The sequence below is a fragment of the Typopeltis vanoorti genome, unplaced genomic scaffold (genome assembly GCF_054136105.1).
Source record: "Typopeltis vanoorti isolate ZY-2024b unplaced genomic scaffold, IOZ_Tvanoo_1.0 HiC_scaffold_710, whole genome shotgun sequence".
NCBI classification, from domain to species: Eukaryota; Metazoa; Arthropoda; class Arachnida; order Uropygi; family Thelyphonidae; genus Typopeltis; species Typopeltis vanoorti.
This window is the reverse complement of record NW_028328178.1, coordinates 26,393-38,140: the sequence shown is the minus strand read 5'-3', so window position 1 is coordinate 38,140 and position 11,748 is coordinate 26,393. Positions and strand designations below refer to the sequence as shown.

Here is an 11,748-nt window from a genome sequence, read left to right as displayed (position 1 = left end):
AGTCTGATATACTGTCATTAATGCACACTTCAGTTCATATTTATTTGTTTCTCTGAATAGCTGCTTCGAAAGTAAGAAGTTATGTTATTCAAAACTGTTTCTTATGAATTAGCTGTAAACTACAACACACTTTAAGAAAACGAAATAAAATTAACGATAAATTCCACAAAAATTCGTTCCTACCTGATATGCTCGGTGATCCTAAAATGGCGCACGCAGAATGGAGTAGAATTATCGAAATTGCTAAGAACGAGGCCAATCGAATCCCTATTCCTATTTTCAAGCTTCCACGCGTCATTTTTCAAGCTGCGACCTGGCTTCTCATTCACAGTACTGGTACGTAAGAGCATATGCTATGAGAAAAACGTTTACTTTATTAGCCCAATATTACAACCCTCAATACTCAAAGCCTCTGAGAAAACACTGTGTAATCAGTTCCGTAATAGCAGAAGTATTCCGTTTAACAAATGAATAAGTTCTGGAACAAGTATACGACTGAGCTTACTTCCCGATTGCGGAGAGGAAATTGTTTTAACCAATAGGAGGTCAGTTGATCGCCTATTGGTTGCCAGAAGTTACGACACACAATCCATGACTTATTGACACGTTTACACGAGAATATTTTAATATTTGCCAAATATTTCAGTCTGAAAATAACAGACTATCTTTATTGGCTACTTGGGAACAGTTTTTTACAAGGTGAAATACTACAATTGATCGTAGAACGAGCCGCGTGTTGTTATATTGCTAAGCAGTTAAAGAAAGGAGAATATTTCATTAGAGTGGTGATTAAATTAAATTTAAATTTAATTAAATTATTAATTCACAATTTCGTATAATAATCTTAATTTATAAATAACATTAGACTAATGTAGGAATTAAAAACCTCAATTGAAAAAAAAAATTAATGTGTTATCCTGATTAAACTTTCCCATATAGTTGATAAGGATATTCAGTCATTTCGATTCAAAGTAGTGCGTTGAAGTAAGGCCTCAGCACACTCTTTGAATAGGCGTTCAAATTTATAGTGACATCTGTGTAGGAAGCGAGTCTTGGACCAGAGGATGTTGTGGCTTGTCTCTATTCCGTGCTGAGCCAATCCAGACTTATCGGATTTGTTGTGCTGAATGTATGATTGATGTTCTTGAATTCTTTTTCTCTATAGTCCTGTTTGTCCAAAGTAGGACAGACTACAGTTACAAGGAACTTGACACACACACACACACACACACACACACACACACACACACACACACACACACACACACACACACACACACACACACACACACACACACACACACACACACACACACACACACACACACACACACACACACACACACACACACACACACACACACACACACACACACATCAGGCAGAGACATAGTTCATCTTTAAAAGAGGGAAATAGGTGGTTATTTTCTGAAGAAATATGATTTAACAGCCACTTATACACCTATTAACAAAATATATCAAGTCTTTCTTTTAAGGTGATCAGCATTCATATTTATGAATTTAGGGACACAAAACACACGTGTTGAAAATATTATTTTACTGATTAATAATAAAATAATAACTTTACGTTTCGACCCCTGTATGGTGGTCATCTTCAGAAGGATACATGTGTATAACAACAAGCTACATGCTGTTGCACTCTATACAGGTAAATTACATCTACGTTGTTAGCTAATCTTTTTTCTTAGCCTGCCCTCTAGTGATAAAAAATAAATAAATAAAATAAAATAAAATAAACATAAAGTAAAATAAAAGCTACAATAAACTCTGCTAAAGTCCTCACGTACTAGGATTCTTCTGGAATTATGCAGTTCATATTGTTATATTACGATTATCTTCTGGATTTGTACAGTACAGATTGCTATTGAATTCAAGAAAAAAAAAAAAACACTTTACCAAGTCTTCTTTTATTGAGATTTTTCTTAGTGGTTGCTATGAAGGTTGTAGATGGGTCCTCCACATTCTTGGAATTGTTAGACCATCATTTGTATTCAGATTCGGATCATGTTTGAGCATTTCACACGCTTCCTTGAATTTCCGCTCGAACCAGGTTTTGGTGCGGTGTAGGGACTTGGTACCTTTCCAGTCAATTCTGTGGTATGTTTGGAGTGCGTGGTCAGAAAGGCCGGTTTTTCAAAAATGGAGGTATTTTATTGACGTTTGTGTTCATCCTTTCTGATTGGAATGGTTCGCCCTGTTTCCCCCTATGTAAGGTATGTTACATGTGCAATCTATTATGTAAACCCCTGGGTGGGCTAAGTGTAGCAGGGGAACTGAGTAGGTGTCTTAATTTTGTCGGGGGTTTAAAGGTGGTTTTGATGTTGCATTTGTGTAGTGTTCTGTCTAATTTTTCTGAAATGCCTCTAACATATGGTATAGCAATAGCATTCTTGAAATCTTTTTTGTTATTAGTGGTATCTTTGTGGAGGATCTTCTGAATAGTTTTTATACTGTATCCATTTTTTATAAAGGTATGTTTGATGGTCTCATATTCAGGGTTAAGAACTTGTTCATTTGAACAAATGGTTTGAGCTCTGTGTTTAAGGGTACTTATGACCCCTAGTTTTTGTGTTGGGTGGTGATAAGAAGTTTTGTGTATGTACTGGCCTGTGTGTGTAGGTTTGCGGTAAACTGAGAAGAAGAGACAGCCTGAAGGAAGACGTGTGACAAGTGTGTCTAGGAACGGAAGAGAGTTGTTTTTTTTTTTCAATTTCAATGGTGAATGATGCGTTTGTGTTGTTTGTTCAGGTGGCTAAGAAATGTATCTAGTGCTTGGCGGCCGTGTAGCCAAATGGCGAAAATATCGTCGACGTATCTGAGCCAAATTTTGGACTTTAGGCACGCCGATTCTAGAGCTCGTTGCTCAAAATCTTCCATATAAAAGGTCGCTATTGGGGGATGGGGGAGTGGTGAGCCCATGGCTGTACCCTCTTTTTGAAGGTAAAAATTGTTTTGCCACACAAAATATCCGGAGTAGAGTACGTGGGCAAAGAGGGCCGTGATATCGTGTGGAAATATGTTCTGTAAGAGTAGGACAGTATCATTGATTGGGACATTGGTGAAAAGGGAAGTTATGTCAAAGCTGACTAATAGATCTTGGTCGTTGAGTGTAATATTTTTAATTTTGTTTATGAATTGTTGTGTATTTTTTATGTAGGAAGGGGAGTAACCAACCAATTCCTTGAGTGTGGCCGCTGATTTTTTGGGTAAGTAGTAATTTGGACTGTCAATTCCTTCCACAATTGGGCGTAATGGCGTGTCTGTTTTGTGTACTTTTGGCTGGTCATAAATTCTGGGCGCGAGGGCATACTGCGGTATTAAATTTTTAATTGTTTCTTCCGGCCACGTGTTAACTGATTTAAGTAGTTCAGTAGTTTTCTTTTTGTTACGTTGCGTGGGGTTGTAATTTACCATTTGGTAGGTGTTGTGGTCCGATTTAAAATGGTTCATTTTTTCAATGTAGGTTGTCCGATTTAAAACAACAGTGGCGTTCCCTTTATCTGCTTTTGTGATAATAATGTCACGGTTACTTTTTTAGGGATTTGTGGACCAGTTTATCCGCTTTGTTTAGATTGCTGCTTAATTTTTTGGTTGAATTTAGTAAACAGGCAATTTCCATCCGTATTTTGTCAGCTAAATTGGCGGGGAGGGATCTTAAACCTCTCTCGATATGATATATTATATCTAGCTTATTTACTGACCTTTGAACTTTGAACTTCTTTGGGAGATGGACCAAGTCATTGACTCCTTATCCCTTCATCTGATTTTGGCTTGTGTGTGAGAGGATTATTGTGGATAATTTACCCGCTCATTGTGAGCATTGTAAGCTGTATTAGCTGTCTCTTGCAAGGGCGGATTTTGGTTTTTTGTGTTTGAATCGATCTGAGGGTTAGATTTGTTAAAAACAAATATAAAGTTCTTAGTCAAGTGGGACAAAAATAGCCACTAGTTAATATTACAATTATCCATAAACCTGACAATATTTTTGACGAAATGAGAAAACTTTTAATGGTGCAGATTGGTATGTAAACAGGTCGGCGTGTTCCTTTTAGCCGTGCGATTCAGAATAACATTTAAGGTTCCGAAAATTATTCTAAATATTTCTTTTGCGTAACTGACGTACACAAATACAAATACTTTATTCGCGTCATTTACGCACACACATGACTACCTAAAACGTTAATTAGCCATTACATGCATTTTATGCATTCTGATAAAAAAAAAAAAAAACAAAGTCAGTAGTTCACTATACGGAGGTGGTCTGGAACCTAACGTGTCGTACGACCGGGTATGCGTGTATTATTATTATTATTATTATTATTATTATTATTAGACCTCCCGGGAGACCCTCCATTACTCCCACAGCTCATCATATTGTGGCTTGAATGCATTCACTGTCTTCACACCCACTACACTTCTAGGCAATGCATTCCAACCATCCTCAAACTCACCATCATTTGCGATCTTCTTATACAGCATCCAGGGATGGCCTCTTGTTCTCCCCTGACTCCACCCATTCAATGAAAACTCTGATACTCGTTATTCCGATAATTATATCTTAATAACTTAGATATCTCGATGACGTCCCCCTCTTGTCCTTTATCTACTAGACTGTACTATGGCATTCCCTCAATCTGTCTTCATGCTCAACATCCCAGAGACTAGAAACCACCATTAGTCAATCGTATTTGAATCTTTTACGACTTATCTTGTTCCATTTGAAAATCAAGTAACAAAATCTTGGAACAGTAATCCATATGCGGTCTGAATAAAACTTTATAGAATGGAGTTCATTACATCTTTACCCCTACATTTACCCCTATATATCAGTGCCAGAATACGCTCTGCAGTCCTCACAATTTTAGCAAAATATCTTCAACATTTCAAATCCTTATCCACTAACATCACCGATGTTGGTGGATAAGGATCTGAAATGTTGGATTTCCTCTACATCCTCTAAGATCTACATCCCTACCATTCTATATTCTGCTTCCCATCTGTGCTTCTCATACCATTAAATCTTGCGAGGATGTGCGGAATATTTCTGATAACCACCGTGAAGGAATTGAGGTAGAACCTCGTAACTTACACATTAGTCTACATATTCCTCACAAACTGTTATACATTTGTTAGAAAGTTGCTGCCATTTCCAATCCTCTGTTAAAAAAGTCTTTCCCTTTTCGCACAAACCAGTCCTCAACTGCAGATAAGAATTCATATTTGTAAATTTCGTTCCTCTGAAGTTTATTTATTTATTTATTTATTTTTTTAATTTGGGAATAGAAAATAGTCAGATTGGGCCAGGCAGGGCCGGTTCTACTACCAAAGGTGAAAAACTTGCATTTGCACCGGGGGGGGGGGTAAATTGTGTGGGAAAAATTGGCCTAAGTATACGAAAAATAAATCATAAAAAAGTCATTTATTTCTTCTCTGTTGGAACCAAGCTCCAGGATGTCGTTAGTTAAATTTTTACATAATAAAACTTCAATAATATTATTCATCATGAATAATAAAACTTCATTGTACTGTATATATTTTTAAAATCATAATAATTAAAAGAATATAGTGTTAAAGGCTTAACTCTCTCTCTCTCTCTTTCTGTAAAAAATATAGTTTATCATCATTTTTCATTAACTTATGAATTTTTATTAGCTAATACTGCTATTTAGAATTTATGATCAGAGATGTTGAAGAATAGCTTAACAGCATGGCTTTAAGACGTCATTAAAAGAGCTTTTTTTTTTGAAGGGAAGTGGCGGCAAAATATGCTACTGTTATACATTTATTACAACGATGCTGCCATTTCGAATCCTCTGATAAAAAAAGTCTTTCCCTTTTCGCACAAACCAGTCCTCAGCTGCAGATATGAATTCATATTTGTTGAATTCATATTGCCCTGGGACTAGGTCTGGTGAATATGGTGGTTGAGGTAGATATTGAAATCCCAAGTCGTATATTGTCTATTGGATTTCATAAGCAGGTGCATTGTCCTGCAAAAGCAACACGCCTCTGCTTAGTTTCCCGCAACGTTTTCCCTTCAGTACCTCCTTCAATTCCTTCAAAGCTGCTGTAACAGTTTCACCTTTTTTTGAAGTACTTGGTAAGGATTACACCATCCGTATCCTAAAAGACAATGGCACGAACCTTCCCTGGTGACTTTTTAGTTGGAAGCTTCTTTGGCCATGGAGAACCTTTGTGTCTCTACGTCATTGACTGTTGTATGTTACCTGGATCATAGTGGAGAAGCCATGTTTCATCACGGGTCAGAATACGAGCTAAAATGTTCTGTGGGTCATAGTGAAGAAGCAATGTTTCATCACGGGTCAGAATACGAGCTAAAATGTTCTCTGGGTCATAGTGAAGAAGCCATGTTTCATCAACGGTCAGAATACGAGCTAAAAAATTTGCACCTGATTTCTCAAAATGATCAAAAAGCCCTTGAGATGACAGCACATGTGTTCTCTTTTGGTCGGCATTCAAACCTTTGGGGACACTTTGCTGAGAATATTTGCATTTCCAGATTTTGTAGATAATGACACCATCCCATCATCAAGGATCATGGGATGCACTGCATCGAAGTTTTCAGGCGTGATCGCTGTGGAAGGTTTCCAGCCCAGGATGCCCAGCTTTTAATTGTTGGTTATACTGGAAGGCACAGTCCCCTAAATTCTCACGCAATGTTTGGTGAATCTCAGTTGCAGACTTTACTTGCAGCACGAAAAACCTGACGGCCCGCACCTCTGTGTCTTCGAATTTCTTCAAACCACTAACATGTTTTCTTACATATCCTAAATGAAAAACAATGATTATTATGATTTCAGGAAACATAGGTGTTAAAGGGTTTTAAGATATGGTCTTCCTTGCGGTTTATATCAGAATGCTTTAACATCATTTTTTTTCTAGGTGTTTATCAAAACTTTTCAGTCCCTCCCCCCTCGTACAGCTAGTTACTTTCAACTGGTCCTTTCACCACATCACTAGTGACTTCCTCTTCTGAGATATCGCAAAGACACATGTTGATATATCAACAAGTCCTATATGCTGATTGTTATCGAGTTTACTTAATTCCTCATGTATACCTCCAACTCACTTACCATCAGTGTTCCTCCTCCCTCCCCACTGACCTCAAGTTCTGTAGGATGTTATTTTTACGAGGATGAAATCCCTTTATGAAATGTTCTTTTAACATCTCAACTATATCCGCCTCAGTGGATATCATTCACTGCAACCAGTATGCCCCGCCAAAAAATCGCTTTCCGAACGAAGTAGGATAAATAGTAGTTTACCGTATAGTAGTTTACCTGAAAGATATATCCCTCACAAAACCATTAAAAAAATTGCACACACATCTTCACCCCACATGCCTTATAATTCATTTTTCGGTGAACTGTATTTCGATGAATTGTGATTTTTCGATGAATTGTTGTTTTTCGATCAATTGCGTTTCGATGAATTGTCTTTTCGATTAACTGCTGACCGGTGAATTGCTTTTTCGGGAAATTGCTTTCGAAGAATTGCGTTTTCGATTAATTGTTGTTCGATGAAATGATTTTCGATGAATTGATTATTCGGGGAATTGCTTTTTCGATCAATTGTTGTTCGATGAATTGCGTTAGATGAATTGTCTTTCGGTTAATTGTTTTTCGATGAACTCTCCGGATACCTAATAAACACTATGTGCATTACATGGAAATTATTACGAGGGAAAAAACAAAACATTTTGCGTTCGTACAGTTTGTTTATGAAGCATGTGCAATGATTTTTGCATAAGTACGGCACATATAAGAACACAGATCTGCAAGTTGTGCAACTGTATCACGCAGACTACAAAAATGAGTATACGAAAAATATGCAAGTAATTTATTATATCTGTAAAGGAATACTAAATGTACAACAAATAAACGATGGTGTTGGTTGCTCTGATAAAAAACCTTTGAATATCAGGTTTGTCTGTCGGTCAGAGACAGAAGTACTAACTGGTATCGAAAGTAAAAGGTGCAATAATTTTAGGAAAGGCAAGAGAGAGCGCTTTAGCAGCCCTCTCTTGCCGGTCTCTCCTGAGACAGGTTATACTGAGGGAGCAAGGTCTACACTTTGCAGACCTTGGTATGTTATTATGATATTATATTACACTTGTTATGTTATTATGATGATGATGTTCATGAACAGAGCTAATTCTACATAGCTCTCACAGCACAGGAAACGCAGATTTCTCTAGAATGCCTACCTGATATTTGATGTTCATCTCCTTAAACATTGAAATGGTTATATTTGAAAGCAGACAGGGAATCTCCACATCAGTGTATCATTATCCTTAAAAGTGGCAGCTGCTGCATAACAGCCAAAATCTACCCCCATTACCCGTTTCTCGAACAGTATTAAAAGTTTCCATTAATTTAGATACATCAGTGTTGCATTTGGTAGTAAATTTCAGAACCGCGCACATATTTTTTTTTTAAAGTGTATACTAACATTACTACAGAATAATAAAGTTTCATAAGAGATATCCCAGTTAGTATCTTTGGCCTTTATCTTTAATGCATGTGTTTACGTATATTTCGTGAAATTCTTTTTTAGTTTAGAGAGAAGCCAGATCGAGCGTACTTCTTGGATATGTTACTCGTAACAACGGTACTGTCACTGAATTGTACACCGTATTCAACTTCAATGTATTAACTTTTTTTCTTTTGTACGGATTCTCAGGGAAAACATCTGCGAATGCACGCAATTGTTACAACATTTTAACTCTGTAAGATTTTAATTAAAATATTCGATTCCTTTTCTCTTGAAAATGGTTTCTTTTTTAAAAAAAATACAGACAGGCACGAACTTAATCAGTCTAAAATGCAACAACATTAACGAGTATTGTGCGTGTCGGCTATTAATGAGCAATCCAGCGAGTGGCGCAGCATGTTTTTTTTATTTGTTTCTTTTTTTTTTTTCAATAATATCTAGATTGTATCTGAAAATAAATAAACCATCATATATTATATTTGTAGTGTTTTTTTTTTAAAGTTTTATCGCATTTCGGCACATACCTAGTAATGAATGTATCTCTCTGATACATGCAACCTAAGCTGCATTTTTACGATGACGACTTCCGCAGGGTTAAAGGTACCAACGTACTTATCCACAGTTGAAATAGCGTAATTACTAGAATATAAATCGCCGTCGCGTATAAGTCGTACCACGCTTGATTTTACTTTTCGAAAAAAGAAATTAAGAAGTTTCGCATATACCTCGCACATGAAAAAAAGCTTAAACACGTGCACGTTCAGGCGATAGTAACTGCTCCGGCTGTAATCAACACACCCTCCCCAATAGCCACTATATTGCAGAGGCAAGAAAAACAATTACTTTTATTACATTAGTGAATAAGGTATGAGTAGTCTGTATAATACATTTCTCAACAAATATTATAATTAGAGACAATTTGGATAAAAACGACACATTAATGAATCACATGTCCCCTCATACAGAAACTATGCTGTATTGATTCAAGCTAAACCATATGGCAAACACAGTAACTAAAAACTATTGTTATTAATTAAATGTGTGTGTGAGAGTTTGCAAAGCAGCAATGAAATTCAACCGAACGTGTTAAAACTAAGAAATATATATATACTGAATGTTGTTATGGCAGTTTCACATATATAATTCCGTAGAAGAGACATTTCAACTCAACTGGCGGCTTGTTTTTATCTTTCGATCGCTCGATCTTTTGTTAATACCGCACCAATCACATGCAATTCTTAATAACCCTGTCATTGCTGTCGGTTTTGCGTTAGGCTTAATTACCGTAAAGTCACAAAACAGAAAAATGTTCCTGGTCCGGTGCATAAAAAAGTTCCGGGGACGGAACCCGGAGAGCCCCCGGCTGAATTTAACCACTGGTTCCCAGAGTATAAAAGCTACTGTTTCAATACTATGCTGAAGCTGTTACTGTGAATATATTCCTGCTTAGATATTTGAAAGTGAAGTTCTGCACTGGAAATTTCAAATTAAACAGTTTTACGTCACGTGTTCTCAGAAGTCCGATCCCCGACATTTTTTTTTTCTTTTGGTAAGTGTTTAAAAGTTCGAAGTTTAAGAACCAATTTATAACTTGATCGCAATTATTGCACGATGCCTCTGGAATTTATTTTAAGCGAGAAGAAGAAGCGTAAATTGCGATATAATGGTTATTTATTTATAAAAGACGAAGAAAATGGAGAAAAGATTTTTTGGAAATGTGATCAGTTTCAATAAATGCATTGCCATGCGCGTATTCATACAGCTGACGACAACATTATCAAACGAATTAACCAACATAATCATGCTGGTAACATGGCACGGGTTGAAACAGCGAAGCTACTTAATGAGATTAAAGATCTAGCCCGTACGACTAAAGACGGGACTCATCGAATTATCACGGAAGCATATACAAAAATATCTCCTGCCGTCATCGGCCAAATGCCGAACAATGCCTCTGTAAAGAAGTCTATTCGAAGAACCCGAAATCAAGCAGGACAGGTACCACCAAATCCAAATTCGTTAAGTAATTTAATTATTCAGCTTATATACAAAATCACCTATGGAAATGAAGAGTTCCTTCTGCATGACAGCAATGATGGCCGCAACAGATTGCTGATATTTTCTACTAAACGAAATCTACAGTTATTGTCGCAATCGACAACATGGTATGCAGATGGCACTTTTAAAACTAATCCACCTTTGTTTGAGCAGCTGTGCACAATTCACGGCATTATAAACGATAAGGTGATTTCTGCTGTTTATGCATCGATGCTTCGAAGAAATGAAATACATACCGTAGAGTTATAAACACGTTAAAATATTTTGAACCAAATTTGGCTTCAATAAATGCGATCCGTGAAGCATTTCCAAATAGTAAGCAAAACATTGCTTTTTTCATTTTTCCCGGTGTATATTTCGCAAAATTCAAGCAAATGGTCTTCAACAACGATAAGAAACTGATTCCGAATTTGCAATAATAATGCGCATGATATCGGCAATTGCTTTTGTGCTATCTGCAAATGTTGTACGTGCTTTTGAAGCGTTATATGAAAATAATGACTATCCTGCTGAAGCCCAGTCTGTTCTGCTTTACGTAGAAGACACCTGGATTGGCAGAGCTGAACGTCGATCACTTCGTCTTCCACCTTCGTTTCCTCATGCCTTATGGAATTGTTATCATGCTGCTCTGGAAGGGTTACCAAAGACAAACAACTCATGCAAATGGTGACATCGTGAGTTCAGCGAACTGATTGTTGTTCTCACCGACAATATGGAAGTTTCTAAAAACTTTGAAAGATGAGCACCATTTCACTAGGGGAAAATAGAGCAATATATAGCCTGGCACCCAACTTCTTCCTGGTAAGAAACGCTACCGAGATACTGCAAAAAGACTTCCGCTCATCGTTAGTGATTATGAAAATCGTGAAACTATTGATTTTCATAATAAAAAAATTATGGTTTACATTACTTAAGAGGAGTTGCCCATACTTTTTTTATTTTTAAAATATTGTGGCGGTGCAGTCACCTTTTTTGTTTCATTTTTTTCCCATACTGCTTAATTTTGAATAGTATGAAATTGAAAGTGTTCCTTTTCATGATCATCAAAAGAGTCCTTTTCAGGACTACAAATATTGATAGAGAGAAGCCCGAGGGTACTGATTTCAGTTCCTCTTAAAGATAAATTTTTAAGTTGTTTTAATAACAACTGATAAT

The 11,748-nt window shown here is 36.7% G+C and overlaps 1 protein-coding gene across 1 annotated transcript; it reads left to right on the top strand.

Annotated features, from left to right (window-relative positions):
* Window positions 1-10,347: 10,347 nt before the first annotated feature.
* LOC150092096 (uncharacterized) lies at window positions 10,348-10,842 on the top strand. The gene has a single exon (XM_090415312.1). It carries the CDS (start codon window positions 10,348-10,350, stop codon window positions 10,840-10,842), a length of 495 nt encoding a protein of 164 aa, XP_090271438.1.
* Window positions 10,843-11,748: the final 906 nt, after the last annotated feature.

Bases quoted from the DNA above. Each gene is read 5' to 3' on its own strand.
- LOC150092096 (XM_090415312.1), top strand. From the start codon at position 10,348: ATGGCACGGGTTGAAACAGCGAAGCTACTTAATGAGATTAAAGATCTA.